Genomic DNA, 25,533 nt, shown 5'->3' with positions numbered 1-25,533 from the left:
TGCTGGAGTATGCTGTGCAAGGAGCATGTGGCAGAAGACACTGCTGAGCAGAAGAGAAGGCCACCAAATCACACAGAGCTCTGTGAGTGCCCAGTGCAGAGGAGTTTAGGTTTTACCCTGAAATCACAAGGAGCCTTTGGAACATACCTGCCCCAGCTGAGCATTTGCTATTTACCATGTGCTGTGCTCAGTCCCGACTATTTGTTTGATAGTTGATAGAAAAAACTCTATCAACTACTGTGTCCTGGTTATGAGATTTTTAATATACAAAAACAATGGGCATAATAATCTATAGTGAAAAAAGTGAGCCAATGGTTGGCTTTGGTGGGCGGGGGGAGGTGGGAAGTGATTGGGAAGGTGCTTGAGAGAACTTTCCAGGGCAATGGAAATGGCCTATGTAGTGACAGAAATCTGGGTTACATGGATGTTTGCATTTGCTGAAAGTAATCAAACTGGAACACTTGAGATCTGTGGATTTCATTATATGTATGCAAATTACTCCTCAACCAAAAAAATTAAAAAATGTAAAAAAAGAAAAAGAGCAAACCTGCTCATAATAAGCAGAAGAAAATGAAAGACACTTGGTTAGTTCAGGTTTTCTCACCTTTGGCACTACTGCTATTCTGGGTCAGTTTTTTTTTTTTTTTTCTTTTTTTTGAGACAGAGTCTCGCTCTGTTGCCCAGGCTAGAGTGCCGTGGCATCAGCCTCGCTCACAGCAACCTCAAACTCCTGAGCTCAAGCAATCCTTCTGTCTCAGCCTCCTGAGTAGCTGGGACTACAGGCATGTGCCACCATGCCCGGCTAATTTTTTTTTCTATATCTATTTTTAGTTGTCCATATAATTTCTTTCCACTTTTAGTAGAGACGGAGTCTTGCTCTTGCTCAGGCTGGTCTCGAACTCCTGAGCTCAAACAATCCACCCACCTCTGCCTCCCAGAGTGCTAGGATTATAGGCGTGAGCCACCGCGCCCAGCCTGGGTCAGTGTTTTGAGGGGCTCTCCTGCGTACTGTTTAACAGCAGCCCTGGCCTCTACTACTAGATGCCAGTAGCATCCTCTCCACCACCACAACCCCAAATCTGTGACAACCAAAAATGTCTCCAGATATTGCCAAATGTAACCTGAAGGGGAAAATCGTCCCAGCAAAGAACTGCTGGGTTCATTCATATGTAGTGTTTAGCCATAGCCAAACCATGCAGAGTGACTTGTGCACAATATGGTAAGCTTTGGGGGCAAACTGAGAGTGGCCTGCTGAGAATTATTTCTCCAGACGGACAAAAAAAATGCTAGTCACCAGGGATATGGGTATGATCTGATATTTCTCCAATTTTCAGTTTTAGTTGTAAAAAGAAAAAGAAATAGACATCTATAGAGTAAGAATCCCACAAACTGTAGTAGTAGTAGTAGTATCAGTAATTTCAGCAGTTGTTGCTGTGGTAGTGATACAGTACTATTGATAACTAATGTGTGTGTGTGTGTATATATATATATATATATATATATATATATATATATATATATATATATATATATACATGTATAATTTGTTTTTAAATCCTTTAAAATCCACTAATTTATCTCCAACAATAACTCTTTGAGAAAGGTAGATATGATATTTATTTTCTCCACTTTATAGATAAAATTGGGGGACAAGGGTTAAATGACTGCCCAAGGTCACAGTGAATTAAGGGGCCAGCTGGAACCACAACCCTAGCCTTGGTTTCATGTTTTTCCACCCATCACCTTCTTCCTACAAACCCTAAGTTCTAGGCACCAGCATCACCTAGAGGCAGGATCCAAATTAGGGAAAACTGAGTACCTGGAAGGAAGAAGTCACTAGTCCCTGAAAGGCTGGCCCTGCAGACCCAAGTTCACATATATGAGTAATGAACAGTAAAAAAATAATAAGTTTGCTTAGGAAACAATAGTCATTGAAGATTTTCTTCTTCAGTACAATGTCCAAGGGGCACGCTTTGCAGGGATGTATGTGCAGGTAAGGTGACCATGATGCCCTGCCCAAAGGAAAGCTCAGAGAAGCCCTGAGAATGTTTCCCTGAGACGGAAATTTGGTCATCAAGCCAGGACTCCTCATTTCTCAGAATCCTTTCTGTATTACAATCTCTGGAAAGGCAGAGGCCTTGTCTTTCTCTTTACATGTCCCTGAGCAGCTTTTATGTAATAGGTACACAAATGGCATTTAGCGAATTAAATATATTTTGGAGGTTTAGAAATCTCTGAATATGCTTTCATAACAACCTCAGACTTAGCTCTGGTCATTATCGGTAGACAGACACCCTGTTTGCTTGGTCTATTCCCCACCAACAAATTAACTTGCCTGAAACACTTATTCCATGAAGACTCCCATGCCTGAAAGTTTCCGAAAGTTCTTTGCTTCCTATGGGCTAAAGGCCAAAGGATTGGGTTTTGGCTTTGAACATATCTCACAATTTGACAGCAGCCAATTTATCCAAAGTGATTGTCTATTTCCCACCATCTCAGCCCTGTGTCGCAGGCAGACCAAAACCGTCACAAAGCCTGGAAAGAGCCAAATGGGTCAAGCTCTTTCCAAGCCTCTACCTTGGGGATTCTTGGGGGTGCAAGGGCTTTCTTTGAAACAGGGTATTCAGGGAGGAACTCACTAATAAAGCAAGATTGGCGCATTGACCCTAGTCATGTGAATATCTGGAAAGTGACCATTCCGGACAGAAGGAACAGCTGGGCAAAGGTGCTAAGAAGAGAATGTGCCAGCCATAGTTCAAGGAGTTACAAGGGGACCAGTGTGTCCGGAGAGGGGAGAGAGAGAGAGAGAGAGAGAGAGAAGAGCAATAGAGATGAAGTCTGAAACAGATGGGGTGGTGAAGGAGACAGAGCAAGGCTGCAGAGGGCCTGTGGGCTTCTGTGAGGACTTTGGCTTTATTCCGAGATGGGACGCCTTGGAGGGTTTTGAGTAGAGATATGACAAGATCTTACTTGCAATTTTGTTTATATATTTATTTATTTTGGAGACAAAGTCTCACTCTGTTGCCCAGGCTAGACTGCAGTGGTGTCATCATAGCTCATTATAACCTCAAATTCTTGGGCTCAAGGGATCCTCCTGCCTCAGCCTCCCGGGTAGCTGGGACTACATGTGCATACCACCCCACCCAGCTAATCTTTCTATTTTTAGTAGAGATGGGATCTCGCTATATTGCTCAGGCTGGTCTTGAACTCCTCTGACTTACATCTTTAAAGGGTCACTCGGATTTCTGTGTTAATCATAGAGTGTTGAGCACAAATCAGAAGCAGGGACTCTTACGGCAATGGGGCAAGGACTAGCAGGCAGCAGTGAAGGCGGGGAGAAGTGATCAGATTCGCAGGTGTATTTAGAAAGGAAACCCTGCAAAATTCCTATCTTCAAGCCGTATCACAAAAGGAGGGCTAGGAATGAGCCAGGATTGAGAAAAACCATTGCATAAACCTTGAAGCACAGACTAGCTTGGCTGGTTCAAGGAACCAAAGACCAAGGCAGCTAGAGCTTAGAGAAGAGGGAGAGGACGGAGTAGGAAGCTGGCCAGGTGGGCAGGGGCCAGATGAGGCTGGGCATGGTGGGCCAAGGGGAAGAGTCCTGATGGGTTCCAAGCAGGAGCATGTTTTGATGTAATTTATGTTTTCAAAGGCTACTCTACTAGGCAGAGACTAAATAAACTGGTCAGTGAGTCATTAAAAAAGTCATATTTGTATTCAGCTGAATCAGTGTTCCTCTAGCAGTCCTTGTTCTGCTCTCTTGGGGCCATATGAAATCAGTCTCGTTTCCTTCCCTGAGATTCTGTGCTGTCCTCAGAACTCATCCACTTTGTTCAGTTACTCACCACTGAGGGTAACTTCGCGGCTGAGGCCCGCCCAGCTGAACTGAACAGGGTGTCCCTGGGCCCGTGCTGCCAGCCCGTGCAGTAGCTGCAGGAGCCTCCGGCCACGCCCTGCGTGCTGCTGCTCTGGGACCCCTGTGTGCCAGGATCATTGCGGCCCTCAGGCATAACGGCTTCCCACTAATGTCCAGCTATGGGGAGTATGCGGGTATGGGTGTGGGAATGTGTGTGTCTTGTTTCCCTGATAGTTAATAAGATGTTGGAGGGAATGAGAGTGAATTAACTTCTCTCTCTCAGTAGCTAACATAATCTTTTGCATAAAAAAAAAGTTGTTGATTGTCTTTCAGAGTAAATATAAAAGAAGTATTGAATATATCATGACCAGCTAATTTGAGAATAGGACTCGTATTAAGTGGGTACTAATTTCTACACAAAATTAGTATTACTGCTGAAAGGGTTTTTTTTCTAAAAAAAGCTATTGGAGGCTTACATTCGTTATTAGAGGGCGAGGAATACAGATCCCAAAGAAAGAAGGGTCCTCAACTGGGTGGGCACTCCCGAAGCAGTAGAATGGCATGGAACACACTTTCCTCTCTGCTATGCTGTGTTAGGCTCTTAATCTTGATATTCCTAAACAAGGGCATTTTCTAATTGTCATCCTGGATACAGTCAAGTTAAGAGAACGTGAAATTAACATTTGCTGAGCACCTACCAAAGGCATTTCTTCTACAGCAGGAAGTTTTCAGATAAAATTTGGAACTAACCATGCTATCACTTAGAAAATAGGATTTGCCCTACTGTTGTTTTTAAGGTATCTCCATCTGGAACTTGTAGAAATAGAAGCATTTGAGCCAACATGGCAGCTTCCTTTGAATGGCTTTGGAGCTTTGTTTATCACAACAGAGAATGATGAAAGAATAAAAGTATTAGTAGTAAAAATAAGTAAGAAGTACTGAAGATAGTGTCTATAGTACTATGAAGAGAAAGGTCTTTATTCTTGAGCAAAAGCTGGACATAAAGCTGGATTTGCTAAGTAATATTTATAGCTATATTTAAAATTTCTTTTCTATTATTGAAATTTTTGCAGGAAAAATAACTTTGATATCGGAAATCTGAACTCATGAACCCTTAGCCCTCTCTCATCTATCCTGTTTTTATAATGTGGTTTTTTCCAATAGCGAGACTCAGATTCCGTTGGTATACCCACCACCACATACCAGCAGAGCCAGGCTGTGCTCAGCAAGTGCTTATTGAATAAGGCCCTAAGTCAAAACTAGCTCATGAATGGCTTAAGTTTTATAAACCTAGTCACTTTATGTCTCTATATAACAGCAAATAGACCTGAAATTCTCTTCAGAAACAGGCAATGAACCTGAGTAAATCAGAACTGAACCTATACATTTCTGGAACTATGACGTCCTTTGACTGGAACCTGAACCAAGGGGAGTATTTCACTTGGGGCAGATGCCCTGCTCCTCTGAACCAGATCCTGCCATCTGAGCCATGAGCTAAGACTCCTAAAGCCTCAGAAGGGGGTGATTCTTCCCGGGAAGAGTTAAACTCTTGAGAGAATGGGCCTTCCCTCAACTCCAACCCTTCTTGGGCCAGAAAAACAGCTCTGGGAGCCCCAGAGGGGGCTTTTGCTTCTCTGACTTCTCACACACTCTTCTTTCAAATGAATTTAAACCTTTTCTTGTCCAAATCCCTGCAGAAGGAAGAAAAAAAAAAAAAGTAACCACTCTGCAGTTTTTCTACTATTATGCAAATCGATTAATCAGGCAATGCTCCTGTGAGAATTAATTTATATTTGAATCCAACGAGGCCTGGACGCTTGCTAACTGAACCCCCAGGCCAAGGCCTCAGCTAGGTAGCACCTCATATTATTCCTTTGACGAAATGTGAACTGACATAAATACTATGGCTCCCTTTCAATCCGATTACCCCGTTACCTCACATCAATGCTACCCCAGCCATCAGATTCTGGCGTCTTTCCTTTCACCGGCTCCAGGAACAACGGACAACCCCTCCTTGATAAACAAGCACCCACTCCTAACCCATCATCCTCACTCAATGGGCTCTATTCGACAAGGTATTTTATTTTGTTTGTAGGAATCAAGGACTAAAAACCAGCTCAAAATCAAGCCTGGCTGGGGCTGTTCATTCAGAGCCACCCTTTCACACAGTCGCTAAGAGCTTCTGGAACAACACCCCTGAAGTATCCACCCTTTAATGGGCGTCATCCCCCTGGGACGCCCCCTCGGCTTCACCTCCCTCCCTTCGAGTCTTACAAACTCTTTTTCAAACACACAGAAAACAAATAGCAGCACAGGTTTCCCTGGGTTTGTGTGACCTGAAGCTCAGTCAAAATGAACCTACGTTTTAAACCATACCTTTGTACTAAACTCGTGTTGACAACCACTAAATTCTTTCCGTTGCTCTGCATGGAAACTTAAGGAAAAAAAAAAAACAGATTTATTTCTTTCCCCATGCTCCCTCCTCCTTCTAAAACTCTGCACATTTAAAAGGCTTGGCTAAACAATCCACCAGGTGGGGGGGAAGTTTTCTATGTGGGCAGCTCAGTTTCTGGAGCCTCTACCTTAGTAATTAGATTAACAGGCAAAACGTGAATAGCGGCAAAGCCAACCCCACTCCCTCGAGCGTCTGCCGTTGGTGCACATAACTGATAGCAAAATATCTTGAATGGTGGTGGAAAAAGAAAAACACATGGATTTGTGAACTGTTCTATGATGAAATTGCAAATAAGAGGGAGAAAACAAAGCAAGCTTTATCGGAAAAAGCAACCCCAAGTAATTGTAGTACTTGGTTTTTAGAGGAAGGGTCAGAAGTTATATATGAACATAAATTGGATCTGGGGGTATGTTTGTTAGCTTTGTAGTCAATCAGTTTAAATATGTCTCTGCCCCCTTTTAGCATAATCTAAAATAGAGGGGAGTGACCCCAAGTTGATCAAGGTAGGAATACCTTCTCAAACCAAAGTCCGTGGGGGTTCTGACTTTGAGAAACCCTTTGGAACATATGTTAAGAAACTGTTCACTTTTTAGAAATAAGAGAAAGCAAAATAAGTACTAAGGATTGAAACACAGGAACACTTACTCAGCTACCTACAAGGACAATTAAGGTCTTTGTCAAATACCATTCACATTTTTTTCAAAGCAATTCGCTTTCTGTTATCCCAGAGGACACCTCTGTCTTCAAATAAAGTAGACTTCCATACAAAAGTAGAAAAGGCATTGAGTGAACCTGTTAGATTGTGGTGATTCATTTTTATCAAAAGGAATACTCTCTTTTGCTCTCACTCTAACCCTTTGAGCAAATGTCTAAAATTTGCTGCTTAGTGTCTGCCAAGTGCAGGTCTAGTAGCTATTTAGGAATGTTGTTTTATACCCTATTTTTAATCAAAAATAAGTGTAACTCCTTTTTTCCCTTCCTTTGTTCTGGTTGTTCATCTTTCATTCAACATTCAGGATCTACCAGTGATGGCTAGATGTGCCCACAGTGGCAGGCTCTCAAGAGCGTTCAGAACAACCCATGTAGTTAAGATGCCCCTCATTCTGCATCCTTCCTTTACCTACAACTTAGGGCCATGGGAATCTTCTCCTGCAAGCTCAGTCCTACTCCAGTCCTGCCCCTCAACAGGAAACATCTAGGAGACTTGGTTCACCAGCCTAGAGGACTCAGCGCCCAGTCTCCCTCATTGTTGTTGCTTCCTCTGGTGACAAGGGCATCCAGGTCACCCTGATTGGCCTTGTTGTCTAGGTTTCCATAACTGACTCTTTGTCTTTGTGTTCTTGTTTTCCAGTCCCTTCCCAGGTCACCTGCCTGCCCAGAACCAGAACTGCTCCAAACTCAGGACCTGCTGTCCTCTAACCTAGAGGTTCTCAAGCGGGGCAATTCTATTTTCCTTGCCAGTAACTGGTCAGTTGGCACTATTCTGGCTGAAGAAACAAGAGTGGCAATTCTTAGGCTGGGCTTCTGGAAAAGATTTTTCCTGCTGATAAAAGGAAAGAGAAGAGAATAAACTGACTTCTTCTGCTGCTGGACATTGTCACCTGTGTGATGCCTGGAGCCAGGGCAGCCATCGGGGACCATTTGGGAAGCAGCCAAAGAAGATAAGTCAAATGCTAACGATGGCCAAGCACAGAGATGGAAAGAACCTGAGTCTTCAGTGCTATCAGTGAGCCAGTGAATTAATGAACTATGGACCTGTCCTCCTTCTGGAACTTTTGTTTTGTGAGATTGTAACAGGGGGAATGGCTCAAAAAAATGGCAAAAATATTTTCTATCTCTTTAAAACATCCTCCACTCCTTTTTGAAAACTAAAACCTGCATGCCTGCTTCGGGCCAGTGGTTGGGAGGGGCAGGGTAAGTCTTTTGTTATTTGTGCTAAAGGAGATGGCTCAGCCCAGACCTGGTAAAAGGAGGTCCTGGGTTGAAGTCACAAGATTGTCTTCAGCGGGGACCATCAGAATCATCAGCTGTAGTTGAATGGTAATTGCCTGAAGCTGAGAACCCATCTTTTAAAAGCTCTGTATTTCTGCTTATTATGAGGATGATGGCATTTCAGACAAGAGTCTCCATCCTCCTTCTTTGCCAGCAAAGTAATAAAACTTCTCTTTCCTTCCCCTCAAACCACTTGTTCTCGTTCTTCTTATGCAGCTTTGAGGACAAGTGGCTGAGCTTTTGGTAACAAAATAATAACTTTCCTTTAGAGTTTATTCTATTTTGGGTTGAATCTTTTGCTACCTGCAGCCAAAAGCATCCTAAGTGATAGACATGTACTAGACACTTGAGATATGTGTACTTCACACTGGAGCCAACGTAGAACTGGGATTCATATTTATCTCCCTTTGTCAAAGCAGGAAACCAAGATCTACCCAAACTCTTGTCCCCTTGCCCTCGCAGATTTCACTTTTAGAAAATCTAATACCTACTTCTGTAAATAAAGTAGGTGCTAGAAATGCTACATCTACTTCTTGAGATTGTTGTACAGATTAAATGGCTAATACAGAAGCACTTAGTGCCTGGAATTCTCAGTAAGCACTAAATATGTGGTCATTTCATTAGTAGTAGTAGTAGAGGTAGAACTCTTGATTTTTACAAGGTATCTAAACTTTGTTAGTTGCTAAATGCCTTCTAGGTGTCAGATGGGCTTATGAGCATGATGACCTTTTAGTCCCTGCAGTACTTCAAGGCAGAAGAAGAGGGCCCCAGAAGTAGAACTGAAAGCACAGACTAGTGTAATCAACCTCCAAGATCTCAAGACTTTCTTCAGAGGGTGGTTTTGAGTTGGTACAGAACAATGATTATGAGCATAGATAGGTTCTCGAGTCAGACTGAGTTCCAAAACTCAGCTCTGCCACTTATTATCTGTATGTCTTTCAGCATGTATCAGTCAGGATTCAATTAGCGATGCAGAACCAATAGGAGTTATGCCATATATATATCACATACCACATAAACATCACCATATACATGTGTCTATAGGGACTTGTTACAGGGATTTAGCCTGATACAACTGCGGGAGCTGGCTATACAGCCATCATCTTCACGTCCCATGCCGGAGCTTGAGGTCCACAGGGCAGGCAGTCAGGAAGGGATGACGGATGCAAAGTGGGGGGGTCAGGATAGGCGGGAACCCACCAGCAGGAGCTAGAACCCCATGAGAACAGACTGAAGCCCATCTGGGCCAGTCCCTGTTCCTCTGGCTATGTTGGTGTGGATGTCCTGCAAAAGCCAAAGCCCTTTTTCATGGAGCTAAACACACACACCCGGCCCAGAAGTCAGAGACTTAGGGCACAATAGAGCACTTGCAGGCCCAGCTGCTGGTGCCAATGAAGTGAGTCACCCCACCAGCTACAAAATGGCAGCTGATTTCCTCTCATGCCCCAAATCTCCCAGGCTCATTTTTGCGGTCCCCCCACAACTGGAATTCTGTAGGGAGGGAATTCTGAGAAATGTAGTTCAGCCTAGCTGAGTTGTCACAATATGAAACTACACAGGTATATTATTAAATTTCTCTAAGTTTCCATGTCCTTTCCTTTAGATAAGTAGGTTTAATAATAGCATCTAGCTGATATGGCTGTTTTGAGGGTTATTTAAAATAATGCATGGAAAATACTTAACATAGTACCCAGCATATAGTAAGTGCTCAAAGAAGCTATCCATCACTATCATTTTTGCAGGTATTATTACTGGTTTAAATGTCTTTCACTGACATTTAAAAGGAAATAAGGTATAGAATTAGGATATTTTGTTTCTTGGGGGAAAAGGCACTAAATTTCTTATGTATCTAAGGATTATGTTTCCAACATATGCTTTTGGGGGACACATTCAAAACACAGCACTGCATGATCTCACTCATTTGCAGAATCTGAAAAAGTTGATCTTACGGAAGTAGAGAGTAGAACACTGTTTACCAGGAGATGGGGTGGTTGGAGGATGGGGGTGTTGTGGAGCTATTGGACGAAGAATGCAATATTTTAGTTAGATAGGAGGAATAGGTTCAAGAGCTCTATTGTACAACATGGTGACTATAGTTAACAATATATTGTTGTTCTTAAAAAATGCTAAGAGAGGCCGGGTGTGGTGGCTCACGCTTGTAATCCTAGCACTTGGGAGGCCAAGTCAGGTGGATCGTTTGAGCTCAGGAGTTTGAGACCAGCCTGAGCAAGAGCAAGACCCCATCTCTACTAAAAATAGAAAGAAATTATATAGACAACTAAATATACATAGAAAAAATTAGCTGGGCATGGTGGCTCATGCCTGTAGTCCCAGCTACTCGGGAGGCTGAGGCAGTAGGATCGCTTGAGCCCAGGAGTTTGAGGTTGCTGTGAGCTAGGATGACACCATGGCACTCACTCTAGCCCAGGCAACAGAGCAAGACTCTGTCTCAAAAAAAAAAATAAATTAAAAAAAAAATGCTAAGAGAGTGGATGTAAAGTGTTCTCACCACAAAACTGATAATTGTGTAAGGTATTACATATATCAATTAGTCATTCCACATTTATATTTAGTCATTCCACAATGTATATATATTTCAAAATAATATGTTGTGCATGGTAAATGCATTTAATTTTATGTCAACATAAAAATAAAAACAAAAAAACAAAAGAACTTCTGCAATAATGGAAATGCTCTATATTGCTATCCAATAGGAGCACTTGAGTTATGGCTAATATAATTGAGGAAATGGATTTTTAATTTTATTTAATTGTAAATAATTTGAACTTGAATTATGGCTTGTGGCCACTGGATTGTACAGTGCAGCTCTAACTTTGCACTTTCACTTTTTTCTGATAAGATAGACATCTCTGCATTTTCTCCAAGCCTCCCACTTTCCTTAGCTTCCTCTCTACCAGAACTAACCAATTCTGATACCCCACAGCCTATGTTAGCCTTCTATCTCCTGTCAGTTGATTTAGTACCAAAGATCTAAAGATTAGCTAGAGAGCCCTTTCTTTGGCAAGCACCAGTTTTCAGAGTAGCAACTTTTTACCTTCTGGGTCACATAATTTCTCTTGGTGATGAGCTCATTAAAATATATATATATTTACATATATAGTTTCTGTTTAAGAACCTAAGTGAGAATTGAGTGGGGACTCTGTCAGTGTATCCATTAATTACACTGTAAAAATTAAACATTTACTTCATTTAATCTGACCATTTAATGAGACCAGGCATTAATACATATGTGTTAACCTGAGCTTGGTTCGTATGCTGTAGAATGCAACACTCTGTTAAACATATTTATTCAACTAAGTATATTCACTATAATATCCCTTAAGGGCCAACAAACAATACCAACAGAGGTCACCATCTTGTCATTCAGATCAGTAAAGAGGACTCACGGGTACAAATGAAGGAGATATATTGGCCTAGGAGGTACAAATAAAAATTCCATAGTCTTTTGACAAAATCTGGGAGCTCTCCTAACTGGTTACCATCTAGAGAACCAAACAGTATCAGATGAGGAGCTAATAATAGTGAAAAGACTTTGGAAGAGGCTAGAAGAGTGATCAGAGAACTGAAGATGCTGAACTTTGAAGCAGGAAAGATCCTTATAGATGAGGCAGGAGGATGCTCCCAGAGAAGCTGAACTTGGAGGATTCATCACTCTGCACACATTCCCTGAGTGCATGCCAAGTGCCAGACATTAAGACACAGAGTCCAAGGATATGGTACGTACCCTCAAGAAGTTCATGGTCAATTGAGGGGAAAAAATATGTAAACTATTCTAATAAGTAGATCACCAGATTTAGCAAATACAAATAGAGAATGTATTTTTAAATTTGAATTTTAGATAAGCAATGAATAATTTTTAGTGTAATATAGCCTATGTAATATTTGAAACAAACTTATACTAAAAATAATATTTGTCTGAAATTCAAATCTAACTAGGTATCTAGTATTTTATCTGGCAACTCTAAATATAGCAAGATACATGCAATTATAAAAGTGAATGTTGGGTACAACACAACATACAGCGGTCACAGACCTCAGAGCACATGTCAGAGAAAGCTCACAAAGGAGGTGAGGCTTAGGCCAAGTCTCTCCTAACCAGCAGAAGGTAGCCAGGTGAAGAGAGCACAGAAGGCTGCTGGGGACAGAAGGATCATTGTGCACAAAGGCACTGGGGCCTTAGAGAACAGGGTATACTCAGGGAAGTACAAGTAGCACAACAGGAATAGAATAAGTAATAGGTAGAATTTTAATAACCATCTGGGAGATGGTCAGAACACTGAGTAACATTACTGTCCGAGGCATAAACAGAGAAAGGAGAGTTCGTGAAGAAAGCAAGAAGGAGCAGCCTGAGAAGGAAAAAGAAAACCATGAGGCTAAAAAGAAGGAAGTCTACAGTGACAAATGCTGCAGGCAGGCCAAATGAAGTAAGTGCACAGACTGTGCCAACAGGGATGGCACCAGTGACATTGACAAAAACCCTATCAGTGGAATGTGATGGCAGTGGGTTGAGAAAGGTCATGGAGGTGGTGAGAATTGGAGAAAGCAAACGTAGACATTGCTTTTAAAAGGTTTGGTTGTAAAAGATGCACCATGCTTAGACCAAACAGGGATCTTGCCTGGGCCCTGGACTTTAGAGAGATCCCCAGTCTGGTTTCTCTCCAGCTCCACCCATCTCCGTGGGGCAGGAGTCCACTAGGCCAAGGAGACATGCTCACCTAGAGCCCATACATTCCCTTGTAGATTTTGGGATTCTTTATCCCAGTGGAACCAAGCCTGTTTTCAAAGACCACATAAGCCCCTTCTTGGGTCTCTCTTCCCAAGAGTAGACCGTGTCACTGGTGTGCCCATCCCCAAACCTGAGGCATAGCCCGGGATAGTTGTTTGTGGGGCTGGTGATGGACCTTGGACGTTGAGACAAGGTATTCACACTCTTGGGTATAGGACCCTTCATAATGTAGGGTGGGAAGTAAAGTAGAGCAAGCCATAGGCCTCTATCTATGCCTTGTCCCAGGCTTCACAGACATTAGAGGACATCTGTAAGAAGATGTAGCTAGAGATAGACATAAGGCCCAGGGAGGGGTCCTTTTGAAAACGAGCACAATTTGAAAGAACTAGTGGTGAATGGATATTAAAGCTATAGAGAGAGAGAATGGAGAACAAGGTTCCTGTATCAGTCAGGATTCCAGCAGCAGATGTCCCAGTGCAGACGGAAGAGACTACTTACAGAGGTGTGGGCAAAGTAAAGGGAATAAACAAGTGATGTTAATGCACCCAAAGACTAGCAACAGTGAGAAGCTATCATATCCTATTATACCCCTAGGCCTGAAAGGGCAGGAGGTTGGTGGGACAATATTGCCGGAGTCCAGTGATCTGGGGAGCTGTAGCTGCAGTCCCTCCCAGAAGTGCAACAAGGTGACAAGGGAGTGGAATGAATAAACAACTCTTCTCCTGCCTTGTAGTCAGTGCTAGTGCCTCCCACTGATGGAAATCAACTAGACGAGTCCCGGTAGCAAGGCATCCTGGGGTCAATGCTTACCCTAGAGGCCAGCCTCTCAAGGCAAAGCAGGAGGGAAAAGGGGTAGGAAGTGTGATTTAGAAGGGTAAACAGGAAATAAATAACCAGAACACTCTCCAAGGAGGCAGGAGGGGACTTAACACAGCAGTCAACTGAATAGAATAGAGGGCAAGTTGGCGGGAAGGAGATGGAGGACATCTCTATCTGATGACCTTCTCTTTCCTCTCTACAGCTGGAGGGGAGGTTGGTAGTAGACGAGGGTGAGCAAGTGGGGAATATCTTATTTTTCCTCCTGCAGGTGGAAGCTGGCATTTGGTCCTGAGGCCTTTGTGTAATATATGTAATACCATCAATAAAACTATTTTCCTCATCTCTTACCAATGTAAGGGAATGTCACCTTCTCTTATGCCTCCCTCTCTCTTCCCCACGCTAAGCAGAACTGCAGAGCAGGTGAAAGGCTCCTTCTGTCTTCCCCGTAGGTCACTGCAGCCTAGAACTCCTGGCCTCAGGTGATCCTCCTGCTTCAGCAAAGTGTTGGAATTACAGGTGTTCATGCTGAGTGCTTTGAACAAAGGAGACCGAAAGGCCTCAGAAATAAGCCTCAGAACCCAGATGTCTCTCTGACCTTCTCCTGCCCCACTCCCCGTTTCCCCCCTTGAAGTGTGTGTGTGTGTGTGGAGGGGAGGTGCTTTCTAATTTTACCTTATGTGACCGAGGGAAGTTCTTCCAAAAGGAATGCAACTGTCTTGAACCCCCTCCCTAGAAATCTCAGCAAATAAACGGGAAGATTCATCACAGGAGAGGAGAATCAAAGTCATCACCACACCTAGATAAGCTATCCCTATTCTTCTGGTCCAAAACAACTTTTTTTTAACCTGAGACTTTATCTACATAACAAAACCACCTTTGTTCAAAGTGCAGTTCTGCCCCTCACCTTCCCATAACCTGTGGCTACCTCCTCTGGAGCCCAGAGAAACTTTGTCCCAGGGTATTGTCTGCTCTTTGGGCCCATTTGTTTCCCCTAACAACCCTTTACTCTTTCTCTAATCCCTCTCCCCATGAAGAGGATATTTAAACTTCAGCCATCTGGCCCTTCTTTGAGTATACTATTTTGTGTGGTCCACATGTACACATTAATAAATTTGTATGCCTTTTTTCCTGTTGATCTGTTTATTGTCATTTTATTTCAGCAGACTCAATCGAACCTCCAAAGGGAAAGTTTAAACTTCTCTATACTTCTATGTTTTAAAACACACATTTGGATTTTTCTTTTTTAACATTAGAAAAGAGAGGATGAGGCCAGGGGTGGTGGCTCACACCTGTAATGCGAGCACTCTGGGAGGCTGAGGTGGGAGGATTGTTTGAGCTCAGGAATTTGAGACCAGCCTGAGCAAGAATAAGACCCCCTCCTTCCTCCCTATTAAGAATAGAAAAATTAGCCAGGTGTTGTGACACGTGTCTATAGTCCCTCGGGAGGCTGAGGCAGGAGGATTACTGAGCCCAGGAGTTTGAGGCTGTAGTGAGCCATGATGATGGCAGTGTACCCTATCCAGGGCAACGGAGTAAGACTCTGTCTCAAAAACAAATATACAAACAAACAACAAAAAAAGGAAATTGACCCCCCCCTCAAAAAGGAGAAGATGAAGCAAGATTCTGGTTTAGAGAAGAGTATATAGCCAAGCATCCTTTTGCCTTGAGGGTTCTTAATATTGGACAAGACTAAGGTTTAACATCAAGACAACAAACCTCCAGTGTAAAACTTGAAGACTCTTCACATCCATTCAAGGTAAACAAGACAAGTCCTTGCAGAGTCCTCTGTTCTTGAAGATGGGGGGCTTAGGATCTGCCACCCAATTCACTAGTCCCCCCAACTCTTCCCCCCACAGGGGCTTCCTCCACTCAAACACAAAATCAGCCTAAGAGGCATCTGGTCCCCCTCCCTGAGTCCTTGGGGACCAGAGAGAGAAGGCTGAATAGATTTCATATTCTCTCTCTTCTCCTGCCATCCTGCTTTGGACAAAAGCAGCCCTTTCAAGCCCAGAGATAGATCCCAGCCAGCGCTGTCAGGCAACTTCACCTTCCTCCAAGCCCCTTTAACCAGAGAGAGTCCGGGACGGGAAATCAATAGTTCCTGTTTGGGGCGAGGGAAAGTGGGAAAAGAGGATGGGGCATAGCAGGGAAGGGGTTCATGCGGCACCCAAACATGTTATTAAAGCTGCTAAAAAGCAAGGCCTGGGACAAGGGGAGCGAGCTAGGGAAGATCCTCTCCTGTCTTTCATTTTGTGTGGGCCATACAAGGGCTGGAGAGGAGAGGCGCTCAGGGTGGAGTGCACACAGGGAGGGATGTGGGATTCGAGGGTCTGGCGACCTCAGGGCTTTTGCTCTCAGCACCAGAGGATCCTGAGACCCAGGAGTGAAAGCAGCGTCCCTGAGGTCCTCCCTCAGCCCTAAGGTTTTGCCCTAAGCCTCTAGCGCATTGCATGCTCCTTTTCTTCCCCGAGGGCACACCCCTAGGACCTGGAAATGCTGTCCTTCAGGTGGTCATGCTGGACCCAGAGGCTGGGAGCTGCTGGGGCCCGTGGGGAGGCGACAAAGAGCTGAAGGTTTTAAAAACTGACAAGATCAGATCTGAGAGGGCCCTCAGAGAGCTAAGGTAACCCTTCATTTTACCCACAGGGACACTGAGGCCCAGGAGACAGGACTTTCCCTAAAGACGCACAGTAAAGTGAAATGGATTCAAATGTGAATTAAAAGAACATTTAATCCTGCAGTTTGCAAAAAGCCAGTTAAGTAAGGAAAAGCAAAGGCAATTTATTTTCAAGGGGAGTAGGAGGGAATCATCAGCTTTGAAAAGAAGCAATATGAAATCAATTTCCCAGACAAGGGGGTGGGGTGCGGGACAATGGAGAGAAAAAGCATTCAAGGCTCAGCTCATCAAAATTTAATTTTGATTATTTTGAGTGGGGTCAGATCGTCTTCGCCCAACACTCACCGCCTTAATGTCGCTGAGGCAGAGGGGGTCCAATGAGAGAGTTAAACTCCCGTCAAGCCCTTACCGTGAGCCCTGCCTGCGCCTTACTACAGAGATCCTCTTTCTTCGGGTTAAAAAAAAAAAGAAAGAAAACACAAAAAACCCACAAAAAAACACAACACACAGTTAACCACCTGTCAGGGCTGAGGATACAATGAGGCTCCTTGAAAAAGAGCTTTTCATGCATGCGTAATATATTTGTTCAGCTATTCACTTAATGAAGCTGATAAATGTGATGCAAGACAATAGTCAAGTTAATCTATTTAGTAAAATGTTTTGAGACTTTCAGGCTACGTTAAGGAGGGGAGCGTTAGGCGACATTTTCATTTAAATGCCCTCATCTCCTCTCTTAGGCTGCACAAGGGGGTTCAGGCAATCTATGTGAATATAATTTCTTATAAATGTGTCTTTAATGGGTTTAATTCACCCTTGCCAGCTGTTTTGGGGGCTATTTTGTAAGAGCAAAACAAACGTTTCAGGCTTGGAAAGCTAGTTAAAATTAGTTTCGGTCAGCGAGGCCAAGCTATATTTCCTGCAAACCATCTGCTTGATTGGCACAATAGAAGGATTTTCAAGGAAAAAGAGGGGAGTGAGTGTGAAAGGGATAGGGGGGGTGAGGGGGGAGACGCTAGAAAGGGCTGGGGCAGCCGCAGCTCCTAGTGGCCTATTCTAAAGGTGAACCCCTTAGAGTTGTCTTAATAGAGAGGCTTGCGAGAGGGCTGGAAAGCTCTTTCAGCCAGATCCTCACCGCCCTCCTCTTTTGCCTCGCCGGTCAGCTCCCTCTTTTTCTCCCCCGGACGGGAGAAGCCAGGCGGTGGGCACTTTTCCCCGCGGGCGCCCGGCACCCCGCCAATCTTGCAAAACGCGCTGTAACTCTGTAGGCAGCTCCAGCCGCGAGCGCCAGAGCCTGGAGGTCCGAAGCCTGCAAAGGGTGGCCTTAGGGTCCTGACCTTCCCGAAACCGACACTCGCCATCTTTTCGGAGGGTCGGGAAGCTCATGCCACTTTCAACTTTGCAGCGACCTTCGCCTCGTTTCGTGGCCTGCGCTTCCCCGGGACGCTCCTGGCGGCCCACACTGGAGAGGGGCGTGGGCTGCAACACACCCGCTCTCCCTTGCCCCAGGGGCAAGAGGCTTCGGATAGCCCTCCCTACAGTCTCCAGGGGGTCCGGCAGCTTTGGCCTCCCAGGCCCTGGGAGGATCTGCTGCCGCCTCCCCCAATCAGCAGTGCGCCCGAGGGGCGAGGACCTTAACCCCAAACCAAGGCCTCCAATTCTCTCTTTTCCTTCTCTTGAAAGAGAAATAGACAGAAAGCTTGGTCTTGGGATAAAGAGCGCTAGTGATTTCTCTGAAATAAACTTGAAGATAACGACATTACAATGAATGGCAGGACGCACAAAAACCCATGGGCTCAGGTCAAATGGCATTAGTCACAGGTCTTAGCCGCAGCCGCCGCTCTGCGCAGCCCCTTAGGCTATCATGGAGTTTGAAAAGACGCGTTCAAGGAGATCACTTAAAGTAAGATCCTTTTCGTCCGATTTCTTGCCTCCTTAGGATTTATTTTGCCTTTTAACGGGCGGCCAGCCCTCGCCCCCGCCCTCACTTTTCCTCTTTGGCGCGTTAGGAATTCTTTAGGAGGCTGTGGAGACCGACCCCAGGAAGCGGGGTCCACGTGGATCTCAGCAAGCAGTTGACCCACCTTCCACAAAGTGTCAGGGCCGCCTTTTAAAAGCAGAGAAGTTAGCAGCAGTGAGACCACGGTGAGGCAGACAGGCTGGTGGGGGTGGGGGGAGGCCTGGGGTCTGTCGAGGGGCAGGCTAACTGTGAAAGCTACACCCGGGGACACGCCCCAGCAGCGGGGAAGTGCGCGGAAGCGGGCACTGGGAAGGCCCCCGGGTGGCTTCGAGTTCTTACTGCCCGGCCTCCCGCCCCAAAAAAACAAAATTCAAATTGATTTTGGCAAATATAGGCCCTATTCTCCTCATCCGGAGCACTGGGCAAGGAAGCGCTTTGTCAGTCCATAGAGCATCAAACACCTGTAGCTTGGGGCGACCTTCCAGAAACTGGCACCTGCCCACGGCCTTCAGATTGGGGGAGAAAAGGGGTGGAGGAGAAGGGAGGGAGGAGGAGAGGGAGAGAGAGAGAGAAAACAGAGGGGAAAAGGAAGCAGGGAGGGAGGAAGAGGAAGCTGATTCTATGGAATCGGAAACTTTGTCTTGTTGGTAAGGTTAAACCCCACCTATTCAAAAGTTTGTACTTTCTCACCTATTTTATTGCAAAATTCCAAAAAGAACTTTTGAGGTTCTTGGACAGATCTCCCTCTTCCATTTCCAGGGACCCCCGATTAACTTGAGCAATAAGTTTCCCATATTTAAATAGCCACCTATTTTAAAAAATGTTCCTTTCCTTGTTGGTTTTCTCTCGTGTTCCCTGCCTGCTGCCCAGCATTCACCTCGTCTTCAAGCATTAATTTGCCTCCAGAGTCCAGCCCTAAATAACTTTTTAATTTGAATCAAGGGAGAGCTTTAGCAGCCTCCATTTCTGGTTTAATGTGATATAAATCGCAGATGCACTTTTATTGAATGGTTAAAGCAGCGACATGGAGATCATCAACACAAAACGCCCTGAACAAAACCATCTAGAGAAATAAAGCTGGTTAATAAGATTTTTGAGAAAGCTTTGTGTTAAAAAGCAAAAAGGAAAACCAGCTGAAGGTGACAGTTAGTTCATGGTTAATAGGATCAGGGCGGCCTGGCGGGGCTGCACACTTCTCTTTGGGGAGGTTCAGCCACACTAAAGAAATGAATGGGACATTTAACACATCTGTTATCTCGCCGAACAGAGAAACGGGGGAATCGAGGCTCAGTGCCACCTCAGCCTCAACCCAAAGGAAAGCGAAGGGACTGTCTCCAGGAAGTTTCTCCTTTGAAGCCTCAAATCAAGAAGAGGCTTTCCCGGTGTGGACCAATATTCTCGTGAACCGCGTCCTTCCTTCGGGTTTTCACGCGTACGCTGCAGTTAATTAAGAAGCCGCAAAACCTTGGGCCAAGTTAAGCGCCCTGCAATCGGTAGGGCTCTCTCCCGACGACTTCTGGACCTTTGCTGCTATAATAAAATATCCGGGCTGTGAGTTTCAACTTAAACTGCGGAGATCGACTTGGGGTTGGAAGAGGGTCAGCGTGGCCCTCACAGCCACTGGGGACCCTTGCCTAAGGTAGCTTCCGGCGGGGGTAAGCACTTTTGCAAGCGCAATCCCGCAGCCTCGCCGCTCTGTCGGGCTCTCCTCTGCCCCTCCCGCAAGGTGAGCTGCGGAGTGCCCCTCGCAGACACTCTTAGAGAAAATCGTTTTCCAAGTTGCTGGAAGTTGGCCAGAAACTCGTTTTTACTTTCGCGTATCCACCAACACTCAAACTCTACCACTCTCCCGAAATGAAACAACCCAAATAAAGACCTCCCTCCACCCTTACGGACACACATCCAGTAGCCCCAAATCATCGTTTTCCAAGTCTCGCTGGGTTGTTAGAATACGACTTTCTAACGCTGATTTAACCCACCCCTCACATCTGCTTTACGCTTCGACCAGAGTAACGGACGGGGCTGGAGACTGAAGAGGAGGTATATTTTCATGTTCACTGACTCGAAACTTTCCATTGCTCCACCCCCACAAGGGGGAGGGCTATTTTACTGATAGCCTGGAGATGTATTTCTATGAATATTTATTGATTTATTTTCCAGGCTCAGCAGGGGAGCTGCAAATAAATTTAGTGCGTTCTTTAAATAATTCCTTTTCTATGAGGCAAGATGTCATCTGAAACTCCTAAATAGGCATTTAATTAGCCCGGGTGTTGCTTCGGAACAAAAACCCCTGGCGAGAGCTTTGGGGGGGGGGCACTGTATTGCAAAGAGGCGGTCGATATGCAGAATTGATGCGCGCGGGCCTTTGTTGCCGGCCCATTGTGCGGGCCATGCTTATGAAGACTAATCCAATCATAAATTGCACCCCTGCGCCAATCAGAGCGCCCAGAGCCTCCGGCGAATGAAGCTTGAGTGGAGAACTTTGTTGAACTTCATTGTCAGAGCTGTCACTTTTCAAAGCGCTTTAGCGGGCGGGCCACTATAAAACCATCACCTCGACCGGAGGACCACGGAGGACTCGCAGACGACCAAGTGGGATCTTTACTTGGAGACGTTTGCTAAGCCCAAGAGAGAGGGCACCGCCGGGGCGGGAGGGGCGGGAAGCGAGGCGTTTGCCCTCCGGCCACTGGAAGAAGGGTTACTTCGCCCGCCCCCGCCTACCATGATGTTCCCCGGCCTCCTCGCGCCCCCCGCCGGGTACCCTAGCCTCCTGCGGCCCACGCCCACCTTGACTCTGCCCCAGTCCCTACAGTCGGCATTTTCCGGCCATTCCAGCTTCCTGGTGGAGGATCTGATCCGCATCAGCCGGCCCCCTGCCTACCTGCCCCGCAGCCTGCCCACCGCCAGCATGTCGCCTCCCAGGCAGGGGGCCCCCGGGGCCCTCACGGACTCGGGGGCCTCGGACCTGGGCTCCCCGGGTTCCAGCAGCCGGCGGGGCGGCTCTCCGCCAACTGCAGTCTCCCCTGCTAGCGAGCCCACGTTTCTGAAGTTTGGGGTGAACGCCATCCTCTCCTCGGGGCCCAGGACAGGTAAGTGAGGGCAGAATGTTGAGGGCCGGCTCAGGTGCAAGGCATGCAGAGTCCTTCTGGCCTGAGTTTCTGCAGAGAGCGGGTACCCACGCACACGTTAGTGCACACACGTACGCACAAACTTTGAGACCCCACGTCGTACATAGTAAAACTTATTTCCAGCCAAGGAAGAAAAGCCTCCAGGCTGGCCTCACTCTCAGAAGGAACTCCAACACAGGCAGTCGGAGACAGTGCGCAGTTGCTGGCGTGGTAGCTCTGGGCGCATGCCCCTGGGCGTCTGCATTTCTGCCCTCAAGCTGCTGGGGACAAGTTTTTTGTTTTGGGGTTTGTTTTGTTTTCACGCAAGACAATATACTTATTGGCTTAGGTAGCATTATGGATCTGCAATTTTTTTCTTCCCTGCTCCAGTCCCGTATCTCGTTGGTGCCTAAGAAAGATATTGCAGTAGAGGTGCACGGCGCAGAGGACTACTTTAGGGGGGAAAGGAAGGATGTCCACAGATGGGACAATGTTACGAATATTTTACCCAGCCAGTACATTACGAAAGATGCCTCTGAATCCAAATGAGGGGTTAATCATATCATGTATTCAATGTGCTGTACAATAACCAAATACGTAATCAAATTCCCTTTCTGTCTCCTCCCTCCCAGAAACATCTCCCGCCTTGCTCCAGAGCGTCCCTCCCAAGACCTTCGCCTTTCCCTACTTTGAAGGGTCCTTTCAGCCTTTCATCAGATCTTCTTATTTCCCAGGTAGGTCTCATCGCTCTTCTGCGCGCGAGCCTGGGCGGCGCCCCAGCCCCGGTCAACGGCTCCCTGCCCCGAAGCCATATTTCTCCGTCCACCCCTCGGGGTTACGCTCTGGTTCAGAGGTTGCGAGGCGTACAACATTCACGAATCCGTCGCGCCAATTTGATGCCCTATTTAGCACAAGCAGTGACTGCTTGACACTTTGCACCAATTCCCTGCTCTACAAATTAGCAGGAATTGTCATGGTCCCAATTTGAGGCGGTTCCCTGCCCGGCGACGAGCTGTTGGCATCCCTTCACGCCGCCGTTTTCCCACAGAGTCAGTGCAACTTGGCCACGATTCCCCACAAAGGTTTCAGCACCATGACCAATTGGTCAGCTCCTCTGGGCAGCCACACACAGACCAGCCCTCGTCCCTCCACGCCGCCAAGAGACACCTACCAGCCGGGGCTAATTTCTCTTTAAGACTCATTCAGGGCTTCGGGCTTTTCACAAGACCACATGGGGTGCCCTCTTGTGTGGGATGCCTAGGGTCGCCCAGGGGGAGGAGGCCCAGATCCACCCCCCACTCCCAACCTGCTATTTCCAACCTGATTTCCCAACCCCTCTCATACTCTTCCCTCGCCGCCATCTCTTTTAAAATACCTATGAGTGTAAACTAAGCAGCAGTTGGAGAGAAGCCTGTAAGTGGGCCCCAGACTAAAGGAGAAACACCTGAAACAGCTTCGGAGCGGTTTCCATCCCGGAATCTCACTGGTGACTCAAACTATGGCTCAAAAACTCTGCAACTGGTTAAACTCAAAAGGAGACAGGGGATCCCCCTATAAAGACAGGAGAGACTGGCCGGGGTCGGTGGGAGATGGGTAAGACCACGACAGCGCTCCCAAATATCAGCGAAGAAACAAGCAATTGATTTTTTTTAAAGGGGGAGAGAGAATTCACCAACCCTCCCCCCACCATTCACGCTGCTGCTAATAATGGAATTTGCTCCCTTTCTCCCTCATCTCAATACTCTAACAAAAACAACCCGAGCTTTCTAAATAGCTTTTCATGTCCATTTAATGAAAACGATTCGGGGAAGAGAAGCCTCTGCCATCAGTATTCTCCCAATGGTCTTGGCCTGCAGTTGTGTTTAGTTTGAAAGTGTAAATCTCTTTTGTCCCAGTAATATATGGCTTTCGCTGCTTGTCCTCAGTCTTTTTCTGTTAGTTCATTACTACACAATTACCATTCACGCTTCATTAGAGTCTCTGTTTCTTTTTGGTTTTTTTTCTCTCTCCCTTAAAGCGAAACTCTCCCCCTTTTTATCATGCCAATACCCATTGGGAAACGGTCAATGTGCTAATTAGCTGCCACTTTTCATGTATTCGGGCTGGATTCTTTACGTTTTGTGGGGGAGGGGAGGAAAGATTAATATAAAAAAGATGAATACTGATTGGATTTTTCAAAAAAAAAAATTCAAAGCGGATTTTCCCCTCGCTATCAAAACAGTAAAGCATCTCATTTTCATCTAAAGAATGCAAAAACCACCAAGGTGATAAAAACTTAGGAGAGAAACCCAGTGGCCTCGGCTGTATATTTTATTTTAATTTTTGTAAGTTATTTTTCTCTGTTGCTATTTTAGCCGACGTACGCAGGTTTGTTTCCCTAAGACCATTGAATGGGAAAACGAAACAGGCTATTGTGGGGGCTGTTTTCTGTGTTTCCGTGGTTCTACCTAATCCGGGTTTGCATGGTTGAAAGGGAAAGTTATTTGGGCGGAAAACGCCTTTCACTCTGGCAGGTTTGTAGGTTCGTGGCCTATTCTCCAAGGGGAGAAAAGAGAGCGCTTTAAAGAGATGAAGGGATCAGAGAGAAAAAGCCAGAAAAAGTCGCTTTGGGGTGGGGGGCGGACGCCGCCGGGTCTCGGCGGGACACCGCTCACTTACTCGCCACCTGCCCGCACCCTGCAGCGTCCTCGAGCGTCGTGCCCATCCCTGGGACCTTCTCCTGGCCGCTGGCCGCCCGCGGCAAGCCTCGGCGGGGCATGCTGCGTCGAGCCGTGTTCTCCGACGTGCAGCGCAAGGCGCTGGAGAAGATGTTCCAGAAGCAGAAGTACATCAGCAAGCCCGACCGCAAGAAGCTGGCGGCCAAGTTGGGCCTGAAGGACTCGCAGGTGAGGGCAGAGTCTCCACGGCCCCTCCTTCCGTGCTCCCCTCCTCCGCGCAAGTCAGTTGGGAGGAGTCCCTGAAACCGCTTCTGTGCCGCGGTACAAACGGGCGAAACCCGGGCCTCGGGAGGGACTCAGGGCAGGAGCCAGCTCCCTTGAGGCTCCTCAGGACAGCCCGCTTCTCTCTCCATCCCCACCCGACTCCTCGCCATCTCCCCCGGCCCAGCGGCCCCCACCCCACCCTTGTGGGCCAGGTACCGGGGGGCAGGGCTAGGGGAGCTGCGAGCCGAGATGGGGAGGGAGGAAGTGCTGCGACCCAGGTGAACTCTTGTCACCGGTAGGGAGCGGGCAAGGAAAGACAGAGCCTCCTCCCCGCCCCCATCCTTCCCTCCCACGTTCCTCCTCTGGGCCCTGCCCCAGGGGCCCCAGCGCTAACCTCTGCTGCTTCCTTCCTCTCGCCTGCCCCACGTCCCAGGTGAAAATCTGGTTCCAGAACCGACGCATGAAATGGCGGAACTCCAAGGAGCGCGAACTCCTGTCTAGCGGGGGCTGCCGCGAGCAGACCCTTCCCACCAAGCTCAATCCGCACCCGGACCTCAGCGACGTGGGCCAGAAGGGGCCCGGGGACGACGAGGAGGAAGACGAGGCCCCGGGCAGCCCCCGCCACCGCCTGGCCTATCGCGCGTCCCCAGAGCCTCCGCACCTGCGGGACCCGCGGCTGGAAGGGCCGCTGCCCCCTTCCCCGGCGCACTCGAGCAGCCCTGGGAAACCTTCGGACTTCTCCGACTCCGAGGAGGACGAGGAGGGCGAAGAGGAGGAGGAAATCACCGTGTCCTAGAAGCCACTCGTGCGCCCGAGTACTGTTTCCAAGTGCTTTGAAATTGAAGAGGTGGGGTCCAGCCTGCGCGTGCGCTTCCCCCGCGCTGCCCACGCCGCCTCTGCCCGCCGCGGAACCGTCACCTCGGCGAGGGCGCTGCAGCCCCTCTGCGGCCCCAGAGAGACCTTTCCTTCCCCCACACCGCCTCCCAACAGTCCTCGCCACCACAGAAGTTAAATTTAGGGCTTGGCCCCAGCCTTAATTTCTCCACGAGGGCTCCATTC

The 25,533-nt window shown here is 46.9% G+C and overlaps 1 protein-coding gene across 1 annotated transcript; it reads left to right on the top strand.

Moving 5' to 3' along the window:
• The first annotated feature begins 21,017 nt into the window (after window positions 1-21,017).
• Window positions 21,018-25,329, top strand: DBX1 (developing brain homeobox 1). Its single transcript, XM_045556567.1, has 4 exons — window positions 21,018-21,535; window positions 22,186-22,287; window positions 24,236-24,438; window positions 24,908-25,329. The coding sequence occupies exons 1-4, from the start codon at window positions 21,169-21,171 to the stop codon at window positions 25,268-25,270; spliced, it is 1,035 nt and encodes a 344-aa protein (XP_045412523.1). The 5' UTR covers window positions 21,018-21,168; the 3' UTR covers window positions 25,271-25,329.
• Window positions 25,330-25,533: the final 204 nt, after the last annotated feature.

Source organism: Lemur catta, chromosome 7 (genome assembly GCF_020740605.2).
Source record: "Lemur catta isolate mLemCat1 chromosome 7, mLemCat1.pri, whole genome shotgun sequence".
NCBI classification, from domain to species: domain Eukaryota; kingdom Metazoa; phylum Chordata; class Mammalia; order Primates; family Lemuridae; genus Lemur; species Lemur catta.
The sequence above is the reverse complement of the archived record's forward strand: the minus strand, read 5'-3'. Positions and strand labels throughout refer to the sequence as shown.

Coding starts and splice junctions, on each gene's coding strand:
- DBX1 (XM_045556567.1), top strand. CDS start 21,169: ATGATGTTCCCCGGCCTCCTCGCGCCCCCCGCCGGGTACCCTAGCCTC. Junction 21,536..22,185: donor CTCCTCGGGGCCCAGGACAG/GTAAGTGAGGGC, acceptor CCTCCCTCCCAG/AAACATCTCCCGCCTTGCTC. Junction 22,288..24,235: donor CAGATCTTCTTATTTCCCAG/GTAGGTCTCATC, acceptor CGCACCCTGCAG/CGTCCTCGAGCGTCGTGCCC.